We start from the raw sequence: 27,996 nt of genomic DNA on the forward strand, positions 1-27,996 counted from the left end.
GCGGTCGCTCCTCACTGACCGATGGAGGAGTTCTGTTGGGACGCTGAAGTTTAGACGCTGCAGTGCACGCTGAGTGCCGCCTGTCCACCTCCACTCCTCCACGTCTGGATCGCTTCACTCTGTGTGGGGATACTGAAATGTTAAACCAGACAAAATATTCAGAGTAAAGTTTAAAGTTTCCTTTCTTTTGAGCTGAAGTCTTTCCAGCCTTGGAGGACCTTTTTGTAGGTGTGGCAGCTGCAGGTGGAACATACTTCCTGTGTTAATGATAAACCTGGCAACTCTTATTACTGAATTGTGAATCATTTAAAGCCAATCTGCTTTTTATTTCATATTCAACTTTAGTGAACTAATAAAGTCTATATTGTACTGAAACAACTTCTGCTGCTGCTTCTTCTGATCAGTCTAGAAAACAGATGTTACTTGAACCTTAGTGACAATGTTAAAAAAAAAAGATATATGTAGTTACTGCTGTGAGACTTAGTAAAATTTGATCAGATTTTCACAAATCCTAGAGTTAAAGGAAACAGTTAAACAAAGGAAACAATGTAAAAGTGTGTGGATTTTAGCCCATTCTTCTATACAGAGCAGCTTAAACTTGGCTGTAGGTTGGCTTCCTCCCTGAACTGCCTGCTTCAGGTTCTTCCACAGCATCTCTATAGGATTAAGATTTGGGCTTTGAACTAGATTCATAGCTTCTGGTCCAGATCCTGATGCTGCCACTACCTTTTTTTTGATAGGTGGGATGAAGTTCTTGTGCTTGAATGCAGACTTTGGTAATCAAACTTCTCATTTAAGCTAAAAAAAAAAAAAAATAGTACTTTTGCCTCATCTGTCTACATAACATTCTTGTAACAGTCCTGAGCAAACTAGACAGGCAGTGATGTTCTTGGAGAGCAGCAGCTTCCTCCTGCAGCTCTGCCAAGTTTACCATTCAATATTCTGACACTGGACTTCAATATCGACCATTAAAAAAAGTGACTTCCTGGCTTCTGGTGTGATCTTTGTCTGAGTCGAATAGTGGAGCCCAAATTCTTTAGAAAATGTTTTGCAACCCTTTCCAATCTGATGAACATCAACAGCACTTAGAGTTACCACCCAAACGACTCCCTAAATAATGCAGAACCTCCCTGACTCAGCTGATCGCCCCACTGATTCAAACCTCCCCTTTAAGTGTCAAAGAGGTTCACGTTTTGCCGATTACTCGCATGCAAGATTGGAAATGTGTTTCCAATAAATACACACAAAACGTTAGGCATATTCGACTTCTGAATTTCCATAAATTTCACCTGAAAGTCAAATATCCCGAACTTGTGTGGGTTACATCTAAATTATGAAGAAAATAAGTGTAGGTCTAACAACATGCTGTATACTGAATCCGACAAAGACTTTGACATTTTCCATCACTGCACACCGATAGAAGTGCAAAAACTGCAACTATGGAGGACATTCAGGTCTTTTGACAAACTTTTGCTGCAGGGAAACATAATGTGATTCGGTGTGACTTCTTCTTCCCGAGGGTGTCATTATGTCTGACGATCATCCGCCGTTATCCTCCACAAATCCACTTAGAAATGAAAGAAGGCTGCAGAACTTCATTCAGAATCTCCATGTTTGTAGCTTTGTTCATGCGGTGCAAACAGCCGCTGATTGTGGTGAAACTGCTGTAATTAATTTTCCACAACAAATTAAGGAAATGAACGGAGTCACAGCTCAGTGTCAAATTATATTTCTTGTCTTAAACATTGGTGTTAACAGGATTGAGGATTAGAGGCCACCTCCAAAAACTGAATGGCAGCAGCAAACGTCATTTTATTATTATGACAGCGTATTGCTCCCACACTTAGAACAAGGGTTTTCACCTTGACTTAGATTCTTGCTGCTTTGTAGCTCACTTGTAAGTTGCTTTGGATAAAAGTGTCTGTTAAATGAGAACAAAGATACTTAATGGTACTAGTACCGCGAAATACTACTTGATGAGTGCCAGACCTCTTCGGCCCGCTGCGATGGCCGAGTGGTTAAGGCGTTGGACTTGAAATCCAATGGGGTTTCCCCGCGCAGGTTCGAACCCTGCTCACAGCGGTTTTCTGAATTTCTTTTAATCAACACCTGAACCGTCCAAATACTTGTGGACCACTTATTATACAGGACAGAGACCCACTGTCTTCAGGACACTACTCGTTTTTAGTTTGTTCGGGGAAAAATGGTTAAACCAAATGTTATGATGTCAGGAGCTCAGAGGAAAGAGCTGAAAAGCAAATTCAGTGATCAAATACAATGTTTTACGACAGACATGACTGTTAATTTTATTACACATTAAACAAAATACAAAAACTATATTTAAAATAACTAATAACAAAATATCGAATAAATACAATCAAGCAAAAATAATATAGAACAAAACAATCATACAAAATTAAAATAGCATTAAATACATTTTATAAAATGTAACACAGAATCATTAATCGATTGAACGGATATTTAGAGTGAGGGTCACATCAGTAAAGTTAAAAGGAAAATATTAATTATTAAGACCGATCCGGTGTCTGTGGAACAGAGAGAGGCGGTAGAGAGACCTCCGCTACTGACGGAGACTCTCGGTACCGGGAAGTGTTCGGGACTTTTCGGTTTTGCGGTCTATCGTCCACAGTGTCCACGATCTCCGTTAATCAATCAGCAACGATCGATTATTGATGCCGCCCCGCGCTCCCCCCTCCCTCCTTGTCACATCCGTGTTGTCTGACCGGAGGATGAGTAGGTAGGAGGCTAACAGCTAGCTAACGTTACCGAGCAGCGGTACCGGGCGGGTTTCTCATGTCTGTTCGCGTTTTCACGTCGTTCCGCGGAGCCGTCACTGTAACGAACCGGTCCGGACGTTACATGGCTGTTTGTCGGTGCTCCGCCGGGCTGCCCGGTTAGCTCAGCGCGGAGGATGCAGCAAGTAGCCACCGTTAGCTCCGCAGCTGTTTATTTCTGTTGGTGTTATGTAACAGAGCCGTTAGCCGCTAACGTTAGCCCGTCAGCATGAACGACGCGCAACAAGAAATGTCTCCGGACTTCGTCCTGATGCGGCTCGTATCCGCAGCCGAGTACGACCGGCTGGACGAGCCCGAAGACCTGATGTCCGGAGGCGGCGGATTTGGGCCCGTTAAGGCCGTGCTGGGACACCACGGTGGCGGCTTTGATCTGGACCCCAGTGGCCCCTCGGCAGGCCTCGGCTCGGCCTCCCCGCACTACAGCTCTCCGCTTCCCGGAAAAGGCGAGTTAGACGGCGGGCTGGTGTTGACGCAGGCCCAGCCGGGCTCCGAAGCTCCTCTGTCCCCTCCGCCTCCTGAGGACTTTGCCGTTGCGGCCCAGCGGTTCGTGGACTTCCAAGTGCCCCACGGCTCGGGGGGGCATGGGTCGAGGGCGCAACTGATGGTGTTTCAGAACCTGCTGCGGTCCGGAGACCGGATCCTGGAGTGCGGATTGGAGCAGCCGCCCCCGGGGTTTCTTCAGGAGGAAGCAGAGAGACAGAGACAGCCGTTGGACTGTGGATCAAGCTCTGGTCCTGGTAGCACAACAGCTGGCCCCGGACCTGGAGGGGGTAAGGACCCAATCTCACACTGCATCCCATCTGCAGAGGAGAACCTGCAGCTGCAACGACCACAGCTCCTACAGTGGCACCCGGTCCTCAGACTGTCCAAAGCGTCTGACAGTCCCCAGACTCCTCAGCATGGTGTCCAGGCTCTGGACTCTGAATCCAGGTCGGTCTTGTGCCACAGACACCGCCTGCTGACAGACCGACTGGCTAAATGGCCTCCAGGCCTGCTGGACCAAGCCCTGCGTCTAGGTCTGATGGAACCCAGGAAGAACTGCGTGGCTGGGAGCGAGGACCCAGTACTCGCTTTGGCTCGGAGACTGGGGCAGCTGGGTGAAGGGAGGGAGGAAAATGGTGGTGGTGGTGGTGGTGGGGAAATGGTGCTTCCGCTCCCTCAGTGCTCTTGTCATAGCGTCCTGGCCTCGGGGTCGGGGGTCATGGGGCCGGGCGAGGATCCGAGCGAGACCAGTGATGCCTTGCTGGTTCTGGAAGGTTTAGGTTCTGAAGAGGTAGTAGGACTGGGTGAGGGAGGGGACAGGGATGGAGGGGACTTGGGGAATGCCGAAAAAGGAGAAAGGGTGGGGAGAATTATTGCTGGGGGCTCTTCTGGGGGGACTCTGAGTGGTCTGATGCGGCAGGTCCACAAACTGGCGGAGGAGGCAGGGGTTTGCACTGATCAGAAGTGCCGATCCTCGCTAGCAGTCCTGGGTGCTGCAGTGTCTCTTCCCCCCTGTGCTGTCTCCCACACCTCCATCAGCAACACTCCAAACCCTTGCCTGTACCCCTATGTCTGCCCACAGGCCCCCCAGGCTGCAGCAGCCCTCAATGGTCCCCCCGACCCCCTCCCAAATTCAAATGCGGACCTAAACCCCCGTCCACAGCATCAGCACCAGTCCCGCTCGCAGCCCCAGAGCCGTGCCACCACCCCTAAACTTGGCGTAGCTTCAGGAGGCCGGTCCGCCTCCCCGCTGGTGGTACTAGAGGGGGAGCCGGAAGGAGTAGGAGGAGGGGGGAGGGAGGGGGAGAAGACTCCACGGGGGAAGTCGAGGAAAGGGGGTTCCTTAAAGGTCAGACTCAGCAAGCTATTCAGAACCAAGAGCTCCAGCGGTGGTTCAGGTGGACTGCTGGACAAGAGGCCGTCCCTGGCATCATCCACCTCATCTGGGGGGAGTCTGTTGGATGTGTGGGGGTCGACATGCAGCAACACGGAGCAGGACAGCAGCAGGTAAGAGGCCTGGGGGGGTTCACTTCAGGACTTAAGAGTGAATGAGAATATGCTTATTGTTTATTATAGCAATGAGGATGCTTATTGCCATGGAAACAAATGAAGAGAGTGGACAAAATAACAGGAGCAGTTTAATAAGAATAAATAGAATCCAGCAGAAAGACAAAAAGAAGTGAAGAAGTCGACACTTTCCTCTGTTGTTACAGAAATACAGAAAGAAAGGAACTGAATGTTTAGTTTTCCCAACACCAATATGAAACAGGATCAGTGTCCTCTCAGGTTTGAAATCATGAGCACTTTTCTTCAGAGCTGTTGATGGACAGAAGGTTAACTTGCAGCTGTTCTCAGAATCAACAGACATAGGGGAGGATATCATTGCAGAAAGTTTAGAGTGCACTGTCCCGACTGTGTCTCTGTCTGCTCTCAGGTGTTTTAGCAGCTTTCTGGTTTTCTATTTTAAAAATAGTTTAAAATGTTACCCTGAAATGTTCTGTTTCGGTTTTTATCTAATTAACAGAAAACCTTTCAACTGCTGTCGAAGAAACCTTCCTTTTTAGGATTAAATACAGAATTATTATTATTATTATTATTTTTACCTCTAAAACAAAATAGATACTAACAAATTGATTTAATTAAAACGTAATATATTTTTCATATGAAAATAGTAAGTCATTCTGGTGTCTGCATGGATTTACTGGTTTGTTGTGCTATTTCTTTTCCGATTGTTAGTTTCCGTTGTGTCAGGACGACCGCGGCAGATTTACACTTATGCTAATGTCAGTGTTGATTAATGTGAATTGTCCCATAGAAAGAAATAGTTTGTAGTTATCAGCTGTAAAATTAGTCAAATAATAACATGAGCTTACTTTTGTTGGATGCGGAGTTTAAGGTATTCCTGTTTTTTTGTCCACGCCACTGCCATATGGTAAGGCAAGTCTCTGATCTAAAAAAATCAAACTTCGGAGGACTTTCCAACTGTTGTCATAGCAATAAGCATCCTCGTTGCTCAAGACACATCAGAGATTAGTTGTTGCCTTGGAGACTGAGTGTGCCATCAACACCCTAAAGAGACGACAAATGTACGATGGTCCCTGCTAGTTAACATCTGTGGTAACCATGCCAACAGAAAAGCATCAGGATCCCATTTTAATTTGTTTAATCTTTACCACAAAGAGAACAGAAAGTTGTTTTTTTAAGAGATTTAAGTGCATAGGAAGATGTGGAAGAGTTCAGTTTTCAGCATTTTTTTGAATATTTGAATAATTTTAACTGCAGCCCATAACCCCATAAATTAATATTCTGAAAATCATCATTATGGCTGACAGTTTATTAGACTCTTTTTACTGTCGTATTTGGTCACAGCAGCTTGTATGTTTCAGGAGTTAAGGACGGAAAATCCCACAGAGCAATTTTGCATTTTACAGATAATTTAGGTTTTTCTGAAGGTGCTGAATTAAGGCTCTTAATCAAAAGATTGTTGGCAAAATGTTTGACATAGAATTTAAAGCTTTAACACTGTAAAATCCAGTTTCTGATCTGGAAAAGTGAAAAATCTTTTTTTTTTCCTCCACTCAGACGACCACAGACCAGGTCATAAAAAGAGCAAAGGTTTCAACCATCTGACACTGATTTTCGAACAGTTAATCAGGGTTTTTTTAGATGCACGTGTTCTGGACGACCAAAACCACGGATATGCTGTAAAGTAGAAAATGCAAAATGTGATAAGTTGCAGTTTAGTTGTAAAGGAGCATGAATGAGCTGTTACCGTCAGGTGAAGGCACAGTGTTACTGTCTCTGTTCTCCTCTACTACTTTCACGTGTTCTACTGGTGATGGGATGTTTGCGTTGTTTTATGTCTGTGATTTTTATGATCTCCTTTGCGTGTTCATGTCTGACAGTTGCTACAGATATGAGAAGAATTTGTGAAAGGATAAAAAAACAAGTTCATGTCCTTCTTGAAAAATACTTCCCAGGGTTCCACTCAGCAACACCTATAGTCTGTTGAAGACAAACGTTTCCTGTTTATCTTGACAGTTTTTCCTCACTGAGGCGGTGGAGGGAGAACTTGTTCCAGTTTGTAGGGTTTTTGTTGAAGCTGGCTGTTAGTCACATGTTACAAAGAGAATGTGATCAAGCCAACAGTGTTACAGAAAGAAGGTTTGATGAACATATGATGGTTGTTGAGAACTATATAGTTTTTGCAGGTTTAAAGTGTTTCTGGATTTACTCCTGACGTGAACGAAACCTTGTTTCATGCTCACTAACATTTCATTTAAGCTCTGTTTATGATCGTCCATCTGTGGTTCCTGATGGTTGGTTTTAATGATTTGACTTATTACATATGTCTGAGCTGTGCAAGCAGGTGCAGGAAACTTGGTGGTTTGTTGTAAGAGCTGATTCATTGGTTAAGTCACCTCCCTCTGAGTTTTCACTTCCCCCCAAAAACTAGTTTTTCAGCTCTCCGTAACAGAGTGGACTCGTGAGGATGATGACGATGAAGCAGCTGCAGTAATTCTCTGGTTTCTCTGTCTCCATTAGGCTGCAGGTGTCCAGACCCCACAGTGCCTTCTCTCCGGTGCCCTTCACTCCTCCTTTCACCGGTGAGTCTTTGAGGTATTTTTACCCGACTTTGTCTGTCAGCTGGTTTTCAGGGACACAGCAGCCTCACTTTCCCCACACTGTGAACTGAGACGTCTGTATTGTTGTGGTTCTTTTGGCAGCGTTCGACAGCATTTTGTTGGCTCTGAATCCAGTATAGAATGAAAGTCAAATCACTTATGTGATGTGATGAAGTGGTTAGTCCATAAATGAGCTGATTTTGCTTGGTGCTTTTTAAGAACACAATTAGTCAAATATTGCACAGTTATCTTCCTGCTTTACAGCTCCATGATAATGTCAATTAAATAAATAATTTAATTCTATAGAACAAACTCACTGAATAAATGTTCTTACATCGAAGACATAAAACCTGTTTAATAACCATTTACATCATAAGGCCACAGTTCCACCAGTAAGTTCCTGGTACTTTCTTCCCAGGAACCAGCAACCTTCTCTGGGTGAAAGGTGTGATTTGCATTTCACACTAGGACCAAAGCCCCGGTAAGATTGAGCAAATTAGCTGCTGATGTATCAAAAGCTTGACAGTTGGTTGCTTTTTACAGCAGGGCTTTAAAGATGCCAGTCATGGAGTGTCCTGAATGCCAAGGGGTTACAGGTACAGCTGTCACGTAACAGCATCCTGGGTTCGAGTGCAGTTGAAGACCAGGCAGTTTGCTGCCTGTCTCCGTTTGTCTTCTCCCATGTTAACTGTCTCCTGTCTACTTCAGCTTATTGAATAAAGACAAACAACCTCCCAGAAAAATGAAATGCCAGGTGTGGGTTTGACCATTCAGGACTCCAGACCTTGCCCCGATAGTTCCTGGACCTTCAGAAAGTATGACCAACCAGAGACTACTCCATAGCTCCTTAAGTAATTAGAAACTAAGGTTGTTTGCAAACCCAAAGTTCCTGTGGTGGAAACTGGACTAAGAACATCTTCTTCTTCTGTTGAACTGAACTAACATTTCCCAGCTTCTCTCTAACACATTCTTTTCCTGTGTGTGTGTGTGTGTGTGTGTGTATGTGTGTGTGTGTGTGTCCAGGTGAGACGGTATCTCTGGTTGATGTGGATATTTCTCGGAGGGGGGGTAACTCTCTTCATCCCCCAACTCCTCCTCCCCCACCCAGAAGAAGCCTCAGTTTACTTGGTACTTCTTCTTTTTCTTCTTCCTCTTTTCCATCATCTTCCGATTTCTGTTTTCATTTCTTCTTTTGTGTTCATCCTACTATGAATCACTTTTTACTTAACACAAAGTCAAATTTATCTCCACAGTCTGATTTATGGCAACGTCTGTTTTTTTTAAATCAGTAGAATTAAAATCCGCTGACCAAAACCTTACTGAGGGGGAAAAAACACCCAGTAGATGTTATGTGCAATAATATAAATATATAAATATTGGGACAGTAACACATTTAATCTGGTTCTGTGTGTGACGGCTAAATAAAACAATCAATCTATGTTTAAAGTTTGGACTTTTTAAAACTTTTAAGATAAGATTTGGTCAAAAAAAACATTGAACTGTGGAGGAATTGCAGGCGTTTAGTTTTACAGCTATATTATTGATATTGACTGCTGATATGAATGAGAGTGAAGCTCTATCAGGTTGTTGGGAGTTCAGTAGTAACCCTGAAGTGTAGGCAGCAAACTGCACTAAAGACAGTAAAGACCACCAAATAATCAGCATAAACCACCAGCTGAAGGTTCTGTGTTGTCTGTGCAGTGACTCACAGTTGGCAAATGTTTTTCTCTGACTGTCCAGATGATTTTGGTGGTCCTCCTCAGCAGCAGGGTCCCTTTATGGAGCGAAGTGTGGGGGCGTCGATGCAGTCTCTGCCTCCCCGACCGCTGGCCCTGCCCCCCTCCCTTAGCACCATCCAACACAGCCTGAGTCTCAACGGTAACACGGTTTTAGGGGACACTATGACATGATGCCTCACACACAGACATTTTTACAGACACTAATCCTTTCATTTCTCTTCTCTGTGTGCATCAGACACCTTCCTGCGTGGTTTACCGAGGCCGGTCCCTCTGCGTCCAGACAGCCACCACCCCCCACCCCGACTCGCACCCCGATGCCCCCTCAGTCGACCTGATGCAAGCAGCTTCGCCACCAGCCTCAGAGAACTGGAAAAGGTCTGAGGCCTCGTAACCTTTGTTTAAAAGGAGGCAGCATCAAACATTTGTTTATACATTTACAAAAAATCCTATTCTTACTTAAAAACAGGGATTATATTACAATAACACAGTAAAGCCGAGCATTTTTTTAATGTAGTTAGTTACTGATGATGCGGAATTCTGAACTGAAAGTGTTTAGAATAACTATTTACATTCATGTTTCCTCTGACCTGTCATGTGACCCAGATAACAGTTGGGTCTAGTGCAAATTTCTGTTGGTCAATTCATCATGATTAACCACAGAAAATGTGTAATTGATTAGTTATTTTATTTTTAGTTGATTTACAGCCCTGGTTCTAATCTAAATTGAGCCTTTTCGTGTCTCAAATTTTTCACTTAAATTTAGATTTTTTAAAAAAACCTCTCAATATTTATGTAAAAATGGTTTGTCTCAATTTCTTGTTTTTTTTTCTTCAAAAATCCCTTTACATTTAAGCAAAATTTAATATTAGTTTTGAAATGTGGACTTTTTATTTTTTCAATTTATACTTTCAGTTACTGGCAGAACTTGGTCTCCATGATTTTAGAAAAAAGTATTTGGAGCGAGTTTGGATATGTCTTAGTGGACGGGGATGGACTAAAGTGTGTGTGTGTGTGTTTTAGTGTGGTTGGTACTGGGGGCCGATGAACTGGGAGGATGCAGAAATGAAGCTGAAGGGGAAACCTGACGGATCCTTTCTGGTTCGGGACAGTTCAGATCCTCGATACATCCTGAGTCTGAGCTTCAGGTCTCAGGGAGTCACACACCACACTCGCATGGAGCACTACAGAGGTAACACACAGGTTTCAAACAGCTAAAACTCACTGTGTTATTTGTCTGAGATTTAGCATAGCTTCATCTATGGATTCTGAGCAAATCCGTGTTATAAAAACGTCATTGGCCTGAGTATGCAAATCAACATATCACATAACCAGTAAGACATACTGAGTGTAAAATGCTGATCATATGATGAAGATTATCAGCTTTTATGAAGCTGGATGTTTGACACTGAAACTGCAGTTTTAAAGACAGAAAGTTGCAGGTTTAAGGCTGGTTACTGAATATGGATACAAAACTGGGTCGGGTTTCAGTTTGGGAATCAATGACTGGAGAAGAAAATGTTGGCAGTCCATAGCGGTGTTCATGATGTTTTAGAGGAAAAAAGTGTAGAGTCTGTTGTCAGGATCCAGTTTTTAATCACTAACTGATTACATCCAGTATTGGCACAGTTTCCACTGCATAATAATGTCCACTGGTTTTCTCCAGTGGTAAATGGTAAATAAATGGTAAATACATTATCCAGTGATAATGTATTTGGATGATTTTCAGACCTGCTGAAGTTCCAAACCTGAAAACTAGAGGGAGGCATTAGACATCTGTGCAGCAAACAGTGACATTACACATGAACTATACACTGAGGAGTCTGTCTGCTAAAGTTTTCTCTCTAACTTTATCATATGGTTAAATACGTATGGGCTCAAAAACACTAGGATGTGTCTCACTTATAGGTTTCTAAAGCTTTGCATGTCTGTATCAGCTGTGATGACAGAAACATGCTTTCTCCTCATCCTGCAGGAACCTTCAGTCTGTGGTGTCATCCCAAATTCGAGGATCGTTGCCACTCTGTGGTTGAGTTCATAGAAAGAGCCATCATGCACTCCAAGAATGGAAAGTTCCTCTACTTCCTGCGCTCCAGAGTCCCAGGTAACAACCAGCCAATAACTTCTCACCTGTCTGCAGGTATCTGTACATGTACGGCATTAAACTGCAACGAAGTTTAATATTCTGTATTAGTACATTTAATTACTGTGATTAATCTGAATAATTGTTTTTCTAATTTAATTCAATTGTGCCAATTGACAAAGTCATCTCAAGGTACTCTACATGATAAAGTCAAGACTATAAAGATGTATAGAAAAAACCCAACAATTCCCCCTTGAACAAGTCCTAGGCAACAGTGGAGAGGAAAAATTCCTTTAGGAGGAGAAACCTCCAGCAGAACCAGGCTCAGGGTGGGCGGCCATCTCCCTTGACTGGTTGCACCATGTAATTTCAAATTGATCATTTTATTACAAAAACAAGAAGATTTTGTGTCTGGTCTTCAGGTCTGCCCCCGACCCCTGTCCAGCTCCTGTACCCGGTCTCCAGGTTCAGCAGTGTCAAATCTCTGCAGCATCTCTGTCGCTTCTGCATCAGACAGCTGGTTCGTATTGACCACATCCAGGAGCTGCCGCTGCCCACGTGAGTAGACGTTTGTGTCTGAAACAACCTTGACATCAAAGTTTATGCTAAAATACAGTTTCCTTAGCAACAGAACTAAATGTAACAATACGCAACCTTATTTATTGTGAAGGTTTTGGCTGCAGTACAAGTACTGTACTTAAGTGCAGTTTTAAAGTTTTTCTTCTTTCCCTTTGCAATTTCATCAAGTTATGAAATTAATGTAGTTCAGTAAAAGTAACATTTCACAGAGAGGTGTTGTAAAGGGTAGAGTAGCAGGAAATGGACATACCTTCTGAAAACTGCATCTGTACTTAATTCTTTATAGTAGAGTCATAAAACAGCATTAATAAATGAGTTACTATTAATTACATCATCTTTAACCGTTAATTAATGGTGCCACATTTACCTTTAAGTAAAACCAGAGTTTGTCCAAAATTTAGGCCATAAACTTCACTATGTGCTATTATGCTAGTATTAGCTGCAGGGAAATTTTAATCATCACCACTCATGTGACTTACTTATGCTAAATAATAAGATGTAATATAGCATGTCTAAGAATTTCTCCTTATGTCTTCTAAAACCTAGAATGTTGACTTTACTTATTAAATGTACATTCCATGTAATGTTATGTATTTATTCTAAAAGAATTAGCCCGTAATATGAACTTAAGGAACTGAATGTGTTTTTGTTTTCTCTGGGTGCCCTCACTGTCTAAAGGCCTCTGATTGCCTACCTGAGGAAGTTTTATTACTATGACCCAGAGGAGGAGATCAATCCGACACTGAAGGAGAGGGGGGGGCTGGAGCCAAGCAGCCAGTCAGGGGTCGAATCCCAAACGTAGCACTGAAGCCTGATGACAATGTGAGTACCACTTCAATATGTACGCAGCCAGCTTTAACATGGAGTTCATGTTGTAGATGCTTAAACATCTGATAAAAACATTTTAATTCACGAGAAACACAAAATGAGGACAGAGATCCAAAAGTGTCACACAGGGCCCCATTTTTCATACGTGTATCAAAAGCTTAGCTGGACAGTTACCATGAGTCATGTTAAACTTGTTATCCTAAAAACAGGTCCCCAATCTCAAAACTATGCAGGATGTGGTTTGTTCTCAGGTTTAATTACTCTGTCCCTTAGAGATAAAGTCAGAGAGGCCAGATTGAGGTGGTTTGGACATGTTCAGAGGAGAAACTGTGAATATATCGGTAGAAGGATGCTGACTACATGGCTGATTACAACGCACCCAAACACAAATGGGTTACTCTTCTGAAGTGACTTGATTTATAAAAAAAAAATAAAAACAAAACAGAAACACAGCGTCCCCGAACCAGACAAGAGGATGACAGACAGAACCGTCCCAAAGACATTTTTCTGGAAACAAGACCCAAATATCTAAAGTTCTTTTTTTTGAATCAGACAGTTTACAGCTAAAATTGAACTTGAACTCTGTGTTAAAAATAGAGTTAATCTCACAAACAAAATAAATTAAGTGTTTCAAAAACTAAAACTGATCATTTGTAGTAATGAAAACCTCTTTTTTTTTTTTTTTGCTCCAGTTCTTTGATTTTCTATTTCACTTGATCACTGATGGACATTCAAACATTCATACTGGATCAGACTGCGACCAATCATCTCCCTCCGCTCAGTCCTGTATTCGGGCAGGTTTCAGATGATCCACCCTCCTCAGAATTCTCTGATTGGTTCATGGGGAGGGACAGGGGATGTGGAGACTCTGCCTCTCTTTGATGTCATCACTGAGCAACTGGAAAACAGGAAACACCAGTGTTAGCAAAGACACTGAAAACTCTACAAGAAAATAAACGCCAGAGACTTGGTGCGAAGAGAAGCTGTCGCCTCCAGGATCCTCCTCTTCCAACACTGAACTGTTTTTTTTTTTTTTTTTTTTTTTTTTACTGAATTCAGAACATTCACAAACACACTGGAGGTCTTTCTCAACTCAGAATACCCTAAATCAGATTCTCAACTGTTCGATTCTATTACACTGTTAAAGGTACGATTAGTTTTGCACCTTTAGGACAAAAACTCTGTCCACTTTAGTGAGTTTTCATAAGCTAAGTGGTTACTGCCCAAAAGAGCCGGAAGCCAGGAGCAACTATGTCTTCAGTGTCTTCTATAAAACCTGTGGTTTGTGGACGACTGCCCAACCACCTGAGCTACAGCTTGTTATGCTTGTTTAATTTTGTATGACCGAGTTTTGTGGGTGTTTTTTTTTTTGTTGTTTCTTTAAATCGAACTCATTTCTGTGATGGTGTATGGTCATTTTAATCATGTCAGACTATTTGATTCTAAGTTGAATAGGGATGATGAACTACTTTAAAGAGTGAAATGCTAAAGCTAACAGCATTTTGACAAAGCTCAGTTTTTCCTTGTACAAGCGCTACGACAACAGGTGGGTAGAAATAAACAGTATTTACAAGTCTAAAACTTTCAGTCACAGAAACTGACAAGCTTTTTAGTTTTTAAGCACCAACTATATGTTTTCACTTTTCCTTTGATATCTTTGGGCAGCTTTAATTACATTTTCCAACAGAAAAAGCTAAATTAGGCTCATTGGTCTGACCTCTTGTGTGTCTTTAGGTGTCTCATGGGTCTCTCCTGCTGTTCATAAGAGTCAAACTCTACTAAGAATGATTGTAGCATTGTTTTTTAATTTTGACAGTGTAAAGGAGGCTTAAGCAGCAAACAAGCACTTTGAACTAAACTAGGGTCTTTAGCCTGGTAATGGAGAAATAACAATATAGTTTCAGTTTCAGGTACAGTTTGGGTTTTTGTCTCATCAGGAACTTTACCCTGCAGTTTGACATTTAAGTTCTGAGGCTAAAGAAACCTAAACCAAACTTATGTCTATTTTCGTAGCATTTTAAAAAGTACTGGGTCATAATTTAAAGATCATCAATATGAAGTAAATGCTCAAGTACAAGTACAGCAACACAAATCAAACTATCAGGGAAAATTAAGTCTCATTTTGTTTTTACATTTGTCAATGATTGTGATGTAATTCTTTGAGACATTATTGCACTGTATAATAAGTTGTAAGAAACTGGATCCTAGAGGCGACCAGCTGCACTGACAATTGTGGCAATATTACCAAAAAATTTGAAAAGCAGAGATTTGCAGTGAAAACTACTGGACTGTGTCACTGGAACAAACTGGTGTTTGCATGGACTGGACTTTAATTGATTCAGACACTGGTACTGAGTGAGTTATGTCCCAGCAGAGACTGGGAACCATGGAGCTCAGACCAGAGCTCCCTGTGGGGACACTTCCATGATGTCAAAACAGTGAAGGGGGCGGACAAATAAGTATTTATACTGCACACTGAAGGACTGGAGACCTGCTCAGACCTGAAAGATGAAATGTGAAATGGTATTTTTAGTGTGGAGGAAAAGTGAAGTCATAATCTGTCATCTTTGGTAAAAACTGTTTTTGTGCAGTCCACTGTTAATAAAACAGTGTGGTATGGACTTTGTCTGCAAGTAAAACTTTTATCTTTGTCTTGTAAAGCCACTGCATATTAAGCATTAATACTCTTCTGGTACTGACTTAAACATGTTAGTATATCAAAAGCAATACAAGAAATGAAAGATTGAATCTGCTCAGATTTATAATCCTATTGAGTTTCTCTTTGATCAGATGCTTCCTTAAATTCTTTTTTTTAAATTCAATCTTATATTTAATCAAACAAAGGATTCTAGAGAAAAAATATTTCCAAGCAGTGGTCCGAATCTACCTTCCACTAACAAAGATCTCATGTCTACCTCTCTTGCCAGCCATCATGCGGCCTGACACCATCTAAACCAACCAGTCTACCCCATCTTGATTATACATTACGCAAACCTAAAGCATCTTTTGCTACCTCGACTTAGCAAGCCACTAGACCAGGGGTCTCAAACTCAAATTACCTGGGGGCCGCAGGAGGAAGAGTCTGGGTGAGGCTGGGCCGCATCAGGTATTCCAAAAAAAAAAAAAAAAAAGTTTATCTTCTTAAACATCACTACTAACAGTTCTTTAACTTCAATGGGTTTTTCTGACCATGGCTTCTATTGCCTACTTCTTGCTGCCAGGGTCCTGGCAGCGCTTCCTCTCACTTAGCTGAGCCACATTTGGCTTGAACGAGGAAGCAGTTGAGACCCTCAGTATGATTTGAAGATGATAGTAAGTCTGGACCTGTACTTGGACTTATTGAAGTTCAAGTTTGAGAACTTTTCACACAAATATGGTGAGTGAATGAAGACAGAGGATCACTTCCTTTCTCTGATTCAAGTGAACTACATGCACGCACACAATGATGGGGTGCACATTAGGTATTGTAGAAAGTACCAGGGTAGCTGACGCAAAAAAAGGCGACTGCTACCAGGCTTCCTCTTTGATAAAACATATAGTTAGTTATAGTTATGCTGCTATAGGCTTAGACTGCTGGGGGACCCACCCCCCGATGCACTGAGCCCCTTTCTTCCTCTTGTCCCTCTCTCCTCTCCTCTCACCCCACAATTGTCACCACTGTATGACAGTAACTCTGTGTTTTCTCCCGTAGTTGTCTTTGTCCTTCTCTGTCCCTTTCTGCAGGTGTCCCCGGCTTTGGAGCTGTTTGTCTTCCAGTGTGCGGTTACTGGTCCTACCAACCTGCCCGATGTTTTGTTGTTGCTTTTATGCTCTGTTCTTTTCTCTCTCCACTTTCCACTCACTTTTCAAACACAATGTCAAACCAGCCTCAGGGGCTGGCGTCATCATAGCCAGAATGTGATTGATGCATCTCTGTTGGTTGTGATACAGGTAGTTGATCAAATCAACATTCTTGTTGGATGTGCACCACCAGCAAAGGGAGGACTCAAATCCTGCTGAATTTTTGGTTGCAAGCCTTGTATTCATTTGGGATTCCCCCTGGTACTCCGATGTCATCAATATATACTTCGGTGTCGAATGAGCATAGAAGTTTCTGGAGTGCTCGTCTCAAGCAATGGTGTGGTGTAGTAGACCAGTGTACAATGTCTGAGGCCCCTGCTGGGAGTATGTGTATTTCTTGGGCCAGCATGACAAGAGTACACACTCCTGTCCAGTTAGCTGGGAGAGATCTAGTTGGCTTGCCACACGTCCAGTACACATCCGGCATAGGATTGAATCCTGCATCAAAAGCATCTCTTTTGTAGCCCCTGCCATAAACTCCATCTTCAATAGTTTCCTTGGCGACTTCAGAGCTCTGTGAATGTCCAGGTTTAAGTGGTGGGTAGAGGGTATTTGTTTTTGTGCAGTTCAGTGGTGTGATGCCTACTGACATGTTTCCATAGGTCCGATGGAAGCAGACAAACTTAGCTTGCAGTGCAGGCTTGATGTGGTTTAGTGTGGAGAGAAGGGGAGAGGAGAAAAATGCTTCCACTCTTTTGTTCTGAGTGGGTACAGCTGTGTAGGATTTTCCATCGTTGGGCACCAGATGTCGCCTTTGTCACCTTCCTGTATTCACCCTTCTTGACATTTGTTGGAGCTTGAAGTGCGGGCTGAGCCCAATCTGCACTTTTCCCCCCTCACCGGGGTGAACAATTCAGGGGACAAATTTGACTGTCTGTACCTTGCTGGTTGTTTTCCACGGTGGTTGTTTCCTTGTCTAGTCGATGTTCTTCTGGGTGTAATTCCTTTCCTGATTCAGGTGTGGGGATCTTCTTGCAATGGCTGGCGTGGACCCACGTGGCGCGTCCCTCCACCTTCACTGCTGTACTGGAAGTCAGCAGTACTTGATGTGGTCCTGTGAAACATCTCTGCCCCCAGTGTTTCCTCCGGTGGTCTTTGATCAGCACCCAGTCACCTGGTTTGAGATTGTGCAGGCTGGTGTCTGTAGGGGTACACAGGGCTGCTTTCACCTGGGGATGAAGGCAGAAAATTTTGCACAATAATCCAGCATCAAATCTTCATGACGCCCAGTCATCAGACTTTGTTTGATGGGATTAAGCCCTATACTAGGAGGTTTTCCAAATATAATCTCAAATGGACTTAACCCATGAGTTGTTCTTACTCTCGTACGCATATAGAACAGCACCAATGGTAATGCTTCAATCCATGTCAAACCTGTTTCTTCACAGCATTTTGTTAGTTTTGTCTTGAGGATGCCATTTTGTTGCTCTATTGCACCTGCACTCTGAGGGTGATAAGAACAATGATATGATGTTTGATCAACAAACTGATTAAAAGGCATGTTAGAATTAGGCAGACCCAGAGTGGGAGCTACAGTAAGTGCTGCCTTAAGATCACTAAATGCTTCTTTTCCTTCAGTAGTCCAATTTTATCACGTGCTGAAAGTTGTTTACCATGCACCATAACAGACAGGGAAGCTTCGTGCAGAGAGTAATTTGGGATCCACTGTCTGCAGAATGATGTCATGCCAAGGAAACTCATCATCTGTTTTTTTGTAACAGGCTTAGGAATATTTTGAATTGCAAGAATTTGTTTTGCCCTCTGGTGTGATCACATGGCCCAGATATGTCACCTTTTGCTGCACAAATTGCATTTTTGTGAGACTTATTTTATGGCCATTATCTGCAAGATGTTTCAACAGTAACAATTTTGCATGCATCTTCAGTTTGACTACAAATCAGCAGATCATCTACGTACTGTAAGATCGCTGAGCCGGCCGGCAAATTAAGATCTTGGAGGTTTCTGTTGAGAGCTTGATGAAAGTACCTGGACTCTCAGAATAGCCCTGAGGACAACAAGTCCTTGTATAAAACTTCCCTTCAAATGAAAAAGCAAACCAGTACTGGCTGTGCTTGTGTACAGGGACAGAGAAGAAGGCATTGGCCAGATCCATAACTGAGAAATTACTGAGACAAAATGGTTTATGGATTACTTACTTCCGGCGGCCAGAGGTGAACGGCTGCGTTCACCGCCTGCAAATCTTGCACAAAGCGCCACTCAGTTGGTTGACCTTGGTCTCTTATTTTTTTAACAGGGAATATGGGAGTGCGCACTGGGGAATTGTTACATGGAATTATTACACCTGCTTTTAACAGAGAATTGAACACAGGCCTTATGCCATTGATGGCTTCTCGTTGTAAAGGATATTGTTTGGATATTGTAAAGGATATTTTTTTTACATGGCCTGTACTCTGATCTTGGATGCACTGTCAGAGGTTCTGTAGCTCTCATAAGACCTACATCATATTTATGGGCTGCCCAGAGAGATTTTGGAGTTTGCTTGAGCTCTGGTAGTAAACTAGTTTCTGTGATGGTATAGGCTGCAGCCTGTGCGGTGTCATGGCCATCAATGAGTTAAACTGTTCTATAAGCTTGTACAACTGATGTAAATTGTGGACGATGTACATCAGCGTTCCTGCTGTATTCTGTCCTAGGATCTGATGCTATTGGTTGGAAATCCTCGAGGAACAGCATATTCTGCAACCATGGGCCCAGTTCTTGCCAACTCCAGTCAGAAGGTTTAGCCAATGGGATATGTGGAGTATCCCCCTTAAATAGCACTTCCTGTTTAGAGGAGAGCGAGACAGAGTCAACCACAGCCGATTCCCCATTTTCAACATACCACTGACTTTCATATTCAACTTCTGGTCCTACATTAACGTGTGCTGTGCAGTGTAGTGACTTATGATGTTGGAATGTTAATGCTTGTGTGTGTGTGTGTGTGTGTGTGTGTGTCTGTACATTATTCTTGAGAATAATGTTGAGGAATCAGTCATAAAATTGCACAACAAGACAACGACCCAAAACATTGCTCAAAATCTACAAGGGCATTTATGCAGAGGAACAAGTACAATGTTCTGGAATGGCCATCCCAGTCCCCAGACCTTAATGTTATTGAACATCTGTGGGGTGATTTGAAGCGAGCTGTCCATGTTCGGCAACCATCAAACCTAACTGAACTGGAGATGTTTTGTAAGGAGGAATGGTCCAAAATACATTCATCCAGAATCCAGACACTCATTACAGGCTATAGGAAGCTTCTAGAGGCTGGTATTTCTGTTAAAGGAGGATCTACTAAATATTGATGTGATTTTTCTGTTGGGTTGCCCAAATTTATGCACCTTTCTAATTTCGTTTTGATGCATATTTTCTGTTAATCCAATAAACCTCATTTCACTACTGAAATATTACTGTGTCCTTCAGTTAATTGATAGAGCACAATGAAATTGCTGATCCAAACACCCAAATATTTATAAATGAAAATCATGGACATTGGACATTCCTAAACTTTTAATTGTGTGGGTTGGTAAATTATGTTCACCTTTTTTTTGGTGGAACTGTTCAGCCCAAAATAATGGATTAATGTTGGTGGTAATAGCCATTGTCTTGAAGATTTGATCTGTCCAGCATTTTTCACTTATGTTCTGCATCCGTACTTCACATTACAGCAACACCGTCACAGTCATGTCATCTTTTGCAATCAAGACAACATGATTATGTTAAATTATGTTCACCTACCCTATAAAGGTAAGTGACAGTTTGAACTGTATTTGCATACCAGCAACACTGGTCTCTGCTGATGTATAGTACATCAGATAAATTACTTAATGTTTTGCTTAAATACACAGAGACCTAATCTTCAAGACAACCACAACTCTGTATCTTTACAAGGTGAACAATGACTATTCTGCAACAGCAGCTTCATTGGAAAAAAAATGCATCATTGCAGAGGTGCTTTTTCATACATTTGCATCCAAAGAAATAGTAGATATTCATGTTGAATTAATTAACTGTCTATGCAGCAGTATTAGTTGCTGCTGCTTCTACTACTAAGTTTGCTATTGTTAATGCAGTTTCTACTATCACGTAATTAGCTGTGGGTCTGAAAGTTGCTACCTTGTTAATAATGTTGATCTGCGCTACAGAAGAAGTGTTCACCCCTGTTTGTTATATGTAACGTGTAGAAAAGATTCATGGAGAAGCTTTACATTTTGCTGAATGATGCCATTTCTGGTTTAAACAGAATTGAATGGTGCATCGACAAACACAGAGACACAGTCTTAGAAAACCTCTCACCTCTGAAAGGCCAAACTCAGCTGCAGTTGAAAGAACCTACTTGAACTTTTTTCCTAAGTAGATTATTTGATATTAAACTTCCACAGCAGTACAGCTGTGCCATGGTTAGGTTAACCTTAATTAGAAGTAAATGAATTTTTTCTCAACATACATGAAACAATTAACTACTAAATTGAAAACACTAACAATTTTTCCTGATATGAGGAGAATTGATGAGCAAAACATGATCTGTGTCAACTCCACCAAAACATAGAAACATAGACAGAGAAACATCAAAAGTTCAAATGACGTCCATGAAATATGAGATAAAAACCTTTCTATAGCTGAAAATCTTGAAACTGTTTAACCTTTACTATAAGATAGGCTATTTTATAATGAATAACCATACAAAACACAGGAGCTACCAATATCTGTAACAAAGAAGAAAAATAAATATCTAAATTAACAACGGTTTAAGTAAGATGTATTTTCTTTGTTTGTCTTTAAATTCACAGTGTCACAGTGTAGGTTTCATTTGATTTAGGTGGAATAAAAGAGTGGATTAACACACCTGTAAGTATTCTATTATGCATTTTTCAAATCCCCTTTACTCTCACTGATGTCATGACAGTGTTTTAAGCTGCTAAACATAATTCTGAACGAGGTTCTTCAGTATCTGTTTAAAGGCTTTATGTCAAGCCCCCATGTTCAAAACATTATTTTACATGGTCTGTAATTTCTTACAAGATTTTTCATAAGTTTACTGAAAAAAATTAAATAAAATTTCTGTTAGCAGCAGTAGTATTATTGCTATATTGGCTCTACTGGATGTAGCTTTTGTCTCTTTGTGCCTACGAGGATTCTCAAGTGAAGTGTCGTGGCAAAAACTGTAAGGCAAGTTTAGGAGGCAAAAGGGAGCTCACGGTCTTGGTTATGGTGAGTTTCTTCATTAAGACATAGAAACACAGAAAAGAACACAACTACACTCCAGACTGGGTCAATCAGATTGACCAGATTTTACAGGTTATGGTGTCCTTTACCTCTCAGCTCAGCATCTGAATTCACACAAAAGAACACAGAAATGCATTTGTTCACCATGAACAGGCATTTTGCATTTGTAGGAGGATTTCTCTCACAAGAAGCTTATCTTTTTATAAAAAGCATAATGCGAGAGAGAGGTCATTGACCCAGTGATAAAGCCACAATGATCCATTCAAATGTGATAACCGCTTTGCAACGGCACTGATAATGAAATAATGACGAGCCTTCACAACTAAACTGCAACAGCAAACACATTTAGCAAGAAATGTAATTATGACTGGCAACATATTTTTTGAATGAATAAACTTCTACATTTATTAGAAGCAGCAAAGTCTCAGGATAAAATGTGTATAAGGCTCAGGACAGTCAGTTTAGAAACCCTGACTTCAGAGTCCTGTCTGAGGTTTAGACAATGTGAAGACACTTTTTAAACATGTCATATCTTAAATGATCTATAAAAATGCTGTAGGTATTGGTGATGTTTCAGCTCACGATGTTTCAGAGCAAAGACACTTTTGGTCACTACAAATGTACTACGAACTCAGACAGCTGAGGTCAGAGAAGGAGGGAGCATTCAGACCTGGGGACGAAGACAAATACAGAGAGGCTAAGATTTAGCAAGGAGGTGAGCAGAGCTAAATCAGCACGTGGTGAAAGAATGGAACTGCAATTAATCCAAAATGCTGCAGCCAGAGTGCTGACTGGAACTAGCAAGAGGGATCATATTTTTTCTTCACTAGCTTCTCATTCAATTTAATTCAATTCAACTTTATTCACTTCACAACATCATCTCAGGGCACTTTACAGAACAAAATTGGCTTCCCATAAAATCTAGACTAATATTTAAAACCCTCCTTACATATAAAGGTCTGGTCAGCGGTTCTGGTAACGATCAGGCTCCATCATATATAGAAGACCTCATAGCACCATATCATCCCAGTAGACCACTTCGATCTCAGAATGCAGGCCTACTTGTGGTTCCCAGAATTTCCAAAAGTAGAATGGGAGGCAGAGCCTTTAGCTATCAAGCTCCTCTCTTGTGGAACCAGCTCCCAGTTCAGATTCAGGAAGCAGACAACCTTTCTACTTTTAAGTCTAGGCTTAAAACCTTCCTCTTTAATAAAGCATATAGTTAGATATAGTTATGCCGCTATAGGCTTAGACTGCTGCTTAGACTGCCACCCCCACCTTTCCTCCTCTTGACCCTTTCTCCTCTCCTCTCAACCCACTGTATGACATTAATTCTGTGTGTTTTTTTCTCCTGTAGTTGTCTTAGTCCTTCTCTGTCCCCCTCTCTCTGTCCCTGCAGATGTCCCCGGCTTTTGTTGTTGCTTTTTGTTGCTGTGTTCTTTTCTGTCTTCACTTTCCATTCACTCTAACCAGTCAAGGCAGATGGTCGTCCACCCTGAGCCTGGTTCTGCTGGAGGTTTCTTCCGTTAAAGGGAGTTTTTCCTCTCCACTGTTGCCTATGGCTTGTTCAAGGAGGTATTGTTGGCTTCTCTCTATACATCTTTGTAGTCTTGACTTTATTCTGTAAAGTGCCTTGAGATGACTTTGTTGTGAATTGGCGCTATATAAATAAAGTTGAATTGAATTGAAATGCAATTGTCAGCCACCGACTCTGCCTCTGTCTGGAAAGGACTGAAGGCAATAACTAACTACAAGCCTAGAGCCCCCCACTCTGTGAACAGCCTGAATGAGTTCTTCTGATGCATTGAAAGATAATGGGACAGACCTGATACTCCCACAAGCCACTTTACACTCAGGAATCTGGACTCCCCAGAATCCTACACCAGGATACAGTTTGTGGACTTCAGCTCTGCTTTCAATACAATTGTTTCAGCTCTGCTCTGAGACAAGCTCTCCAAGCTGAACATTCCTGACTCCATGTGCCGGTTGATTACAGACTTTCTGACAGACAGACAGTTTGTGAGGCTGGGGGAGCATATCTCTGATACAACTACCATCAGGACTGGATCCCCCCAAAGGCTGCTTTCTTTCTCCTTTTTTATTCTCCCTGTATACCAACAGCTGCACATCTGGTCACCTGTCTGTCAAACTCCTGAAATTCGCAGATGACACCACCCTTATCAATCTCATCTCCGATGGAAACGAGTCAGCCTACAGGAGTGAGATGGACCGTCTGGTGTCATGGTTCAGCGTGAACAACTTGGAGCTCAACACTCTCAAGACAGTGGAGATGATAGTGGATTTCATAAAGGAATTTGCCCCCTCCGCCCTGCCATCCTCTGTGACACTCTGGTGACCTCTGTGGTGCCCAGGAAGCGGATGGTCTCGACAATCACCCAAGAGGTCAAGTGGGAGCAGAACATCAGCTCCCTCACCAAGAAGGCTCAGCAGAGGCTGTACTTCTTGTGGCAGCTGAAGAAGATTCACCTCCCTATGAAGATATTGGTGAACTTCTACACTGCCATCATCATGCCATTCTCACATCCTCCATCACAGTCTGGTTCCCTGCAACCACGGCCAAGGACAAGGCCAGGCTGCAGTGCACCGTCCACTCTGCTGAGAAGGTTATTGGCTGCAGCCTCCCATCTCGCCATGAGCTGTACGTCTCCACAACCCGGAGATGGGCAGCTGGGATTGCAACCGACCCTTCTCATTCTGGATAGGAACTCTTTTAGCCCCTCCCCTCTGGCAAGAGGTTCTGGTCCATCAAGACCAGGAGCCACAAGAACAGTTTCTTCCCCACTGCAGTGAGCCAGCTGAACAGTGCCCAAATCCCCCCATACAACACCCCTTATTGTGTCTTTGTGTACACATTTATATTTGTTGAGTGTCACACCTTTGCATTTTAACTGTATATTTTAGATTATGTGTTTTTATTATTATTTGTTACTAACACTGCAGTACAGCCACTACCTACCAGAGGCTGCCAAATTCAAAATCAACTCACAATGTTATCAGTTCGTAATTTGTCTGTACATAAAAGGTAAAACTCTCCCTCACTACTTTTGCCCCGCCTAGTAAGGCTTGGCTAATCAGATTCCTATATTAACCCCTTCTTCCATCCAGTGGATAACTTCCTCTGCCCACAACCCATCGAGAACTAGTCCACACCGACCTGCTCTCACCACCGGTCTACAACTCTCAGCATCTTTCCAGGTTTGCAGTCTGTTTACTTTAATCTTTTGAAATATATTCTAAACCATATTGTTTTCTTTTTTCTTAAAAAAAAAGGCTCAGTGACATTAGTAGTGAATTATTGTGGGTCTTTTGGCAGCTGTTATTAGCTTAGCTTGTAGCTGTAACTACAGTATTAGCTACATGTTGCCAGTTAGGTGAACCTCTTCAATTGCTCATTAAAGCAAATTTCTAAATCACCCAATAGCATGAGAGACTCTGCATTTAGGCAATTAGATATAAAGGCAAGTCATTATCTGTTGATGTGATCAATTGATCAGTCATTCAATGAATGACTGAACTTATGTATGTGCTGAATTTCTTGACTGCAAAAGGCTGCAGAGAGCAGAAGCAATTGCTGGGTGAAGATAATGGCTATGGAGAGATGTCTGACTAAAACCGAAATTAACTGGCACATTAACATCTGTAGTGTTACTTCACACCTTACATTTAACCAGCTAATAAATTCAATTACTGAGGGGTCTGATTCACAAATATTAAGATCTACTATTTAAGACAATGACATGACATCAATGTGAGTAAGGAGCCTTAAATTGATGTATAAGAAAAATTCATGCAGGCAGCAGTATTATTTCACCATTTTATTAAATTTTAAATTAAATCAAGGCCCTGCTGTGAATTTAAAGATAAGATACAAAATAAAAGACTATTTTAAACATGAAAACAAAAGAAAAACAAATGCTTGAAACAATCTGCAAATTGTTTTGCTTTATTCGATAAGAGATGGTTCCTTACTTAAGATACCTGCAGGTAGCGCCTGTGTTCTGGATGGTTATTCATATTAAAATAGCCTACTTCATAGTCAGGTTTTGAGAGTTACAAGATTTTCAGCCATCTGGTTTATATCCCAGACTTTATGGTTGTAATTTGTCATCTTTTGTTGATCACATTTTGAAGAGCTGCTGTGCTTTGCTCATTAATTCTCTTCACTTCAAGGCAAAATGATAAATCTGTTTCAATTTAGTGTTTTTTTTTTTTGATGGTAAGAAAAAACATTTTTTTTTACTCATTAAGTCATTACTCATTAAGTTGAACCATTAAAAATACCCTATTTAAAAAGGAAAAAAGTTCCGGCATCATCTTCAACTGCAGCAGATCTTTCTGGCCTTTCAGAGGGGAGAGGTTTAAAGACTGTGTTCGTCAACATACCTTTCAGTTCCGTTTTAAAAAGAAATGGCATCCCCTCAGCACAATGTGAAGCTACCCCATGAATATTTTCTACCCTTTGTCAGCAACAAAAATAATCTGTCACATTCACACGATATATATTTGACTAGAAGCTACAGCTCCTATATGTAAAAGTTGTTGAAAGAATGTAAGTAACATCAAAATGATAAAACGGGGTGAAGTCTTTGTTTGTATGTGGAAACCACATTATCAATGCGTTATGAAGTTTGTAAACAGAGGAAGGACAGCATTAAATATATTGTCCCAGTCTCTGGTTCAATTGAGAGGAGAAATTGTGGAGCCTTTAAGATCAAACATGCTGCGCACAGGGCTACAATGAAGCATTTTGAGCAATTAAAAGAGTTTCAGAAATAAAACTAATCCAAATGTGGAAAGTCATGACAACAGCTGTAGACAGCAAAAAGGTTCCATCAGTAGAAAGTGCAACCAGTTTTGATTTAATCAAATAACATGAAATCACCTGAATCTACAGTGTGTTTCTCATTCACCTGCATTATCTCAAACCTTAGGACCAATAATGATTTAAATAGGGAGTATAAAGCTGCATGTTTCAGCGGGTTTCAGTGAAGAGGGAGAGCGAGACACAGATGCACTTCCTGTAGTAATCATTTCCATCCTGCTCTGTAAAATACACCAATCAGACATAACATTATGTCCACCTGTGCAATTTAATACGATGCAATAAAGTGGCTCTGCCATGAATTCTACTTATACAAGGTTATTTCTCAGTTTTTAAGTTAAACTGTCAGAAAGGTGATAATTTTACTGTTATAATATATTTTAATAATATTTTGAGCGATTTATAAATGGTCTGCACATTTCTACATTATCAGTAACCAAAGCGCATCACAGTTGCTTCATATTAATCCTTTCTCTCTCTCTCTCTCTCTAACACACACACACACACAGCCGCCATGCAAGATGCTCTGCTCTGCACTGCTATTTATTGTACAGTTACTACAGTTACTGTTTCAAGCATTTTATCCAAAATTCAATCACATTTCAGGCCTTGAAAAACACAACATTAAAATTCAAGTGTGTTATTGTCTTGTGTTTTCTCAGTTATGGCTTCCCTGAGGCTGCTGTTTCTGCTGTTGGTGATGTGTCACCTCCTTGTCTTCACCATGAGCGGATCCACCACTGAGAAGCATCTACAGAAGATGAAAGAAGTTGTAAAGACTGTTGCAGATCACCTTGATGACATCAGAGAAGCAGTCACCCCTCTTTTAGGACTGATTGATGCCAGTGGCCTAGCAATAAGTGCTGCTGTAAATCTTATTCTGCTCATAATAACAGGAAAAACCAAAGAAGATAAAGTATTAAAAACAGTGGTTGATGAGTTTCAAAATCTTAATTTTAAGCTTGATCGATATCATGTAGAGCAGAGATGGGACAGTTGGGCGAGTGGTGCCTACCACAAACCAGAGATGGATATTGAGGTAGCCTGGACTAGTTTATTTACTCTAGTGGGTAGTTTAGGTGAATCAGCTGATGAACACACAATTCAGAGACATTTAGATGAATTTCTAACTTCGTACCAGAAGTACGAACCTGCCACTAAGATCCTGCAGATGTTACTGACGGCTAAAAAAACAACCTTCATCAATAACCTGGGACAGATGTTGGCTGAACATACTACATGTAATCAAAACAGCATCAGAGAATATGCTGTGTTCCTTGCCACACTTTTCTTTAAGGGCAATATGTTAAATCAAATTTACTACCACCTCAAGAATATAAGTTCTGAAGCCAGAATTAACGAAGCAGCTCAAATTCAATATGACTTTCAAACAGCTATGTTCCAACTCCAAAAATACTGCACTACTCACATTACAGCT

General features: G+C 41.5%; 1 protein-coding gene and 1 non-coding gene across 4 annotated transcripts; both read left to right on the forward strand.

Moving 5' to 3' along the window:
- Positions 1-2,000: 2,000 nt before the first annotated feature.
- Positions 2,001-2,082, forward strand: trnas-uga (transfer RNA serine (anticodon UGA)). Its single transcript has one exon. It is a non-coding gene; the product is annotated as a tRNA-Ser (tRNA).
- A 370-nt stretch (positions 2,083-2,452) lies between these two features.
- On the forward strand, positions 2,453-15,270 carry LOC137099781 (suppressor of cytokine signaling 7-like). 3 transcript variants are annotated; one of them, XM_067477042.1, is made up of 10 exons: positions 2,458-4,805; positions 7,344-7,405; positions 8,447-8,551; positions 9,164-9,301; positions 9,398-9,537; positions 10,183-10,351; positions 11,135-11,263; positions 11,665-11,800; positions 12,500-12,643; positions 13,342-15,270. In XM_067477042.1, the coding sequence occupies exons 1-9, from the start codon at positions 3,025-3,027 to the stop codon at positions 12,621-12,623; spliced, it is 2,784 nt and encodes a 927-aa protein (XP_067333143.1). In that variant the 5' UTR covers positions 2,458-3,024; the 3' UTR covers positions 12,624-12,643; positions 13,342-15,270. The 3 variants fall into 3 exon arrangements, with proteins under 3 accessions (XP_067333145.1, XP_067333143.1, XP_067333144.1); XM_067477043.1 differs by lacking the exon at positions 8,447-8,551; XM_067477044.1 differs by lacking the exons at positions 11,665-11,800; positions 12,500-12,643; positions 13,342-15,270 and adding an exon at positions 11,425-11,642 and having other exon boundaries at positions 2,453-4,805.
- The last annotated feature ends 12,726 nt before the right edge of the window (positions 15,271-27,996 follow it).

The sequence above is a fragment of the Channa argus genome, chromosome 15, assembly GCF_033026475.1.
Source record: "Channa argus isolate prfri chromosome 15, Channa argus male v1.0, whole genome shotgun sequence".
Taxonomy (NCBI): Eukaryota; Metazoa; Chordata; class Actinopteri; order Anabantiformes; family Channidae; genus Channa; species Channa argus.

Excerpts from the sequence above, each read along its gene's own strand:
- LOC137099781 (XM_067477042.1), top strand. The coding sequence starts at position 3,025 with ATGAACGACGCGCAACAAGAAATGTCTCCGGACTTCGTCCTGATGCGG. Across the intron at positions 4,806-7,343 it reads ACGGAGCAGGACAGCAGCAG|GCTGCAGGTGTCCAGACCCC; the intron begins GTAAGAGGCCTG and ends TGTCTCCATTAG. Across the intron at positions 11,801-12,499 it reads CAGGAGCTGCCGCTGCCCAC|GCCTCTGATTGCCTACCTGA; the intron begins GTGAGTAGACGT and ends CACTGTCTAAAG.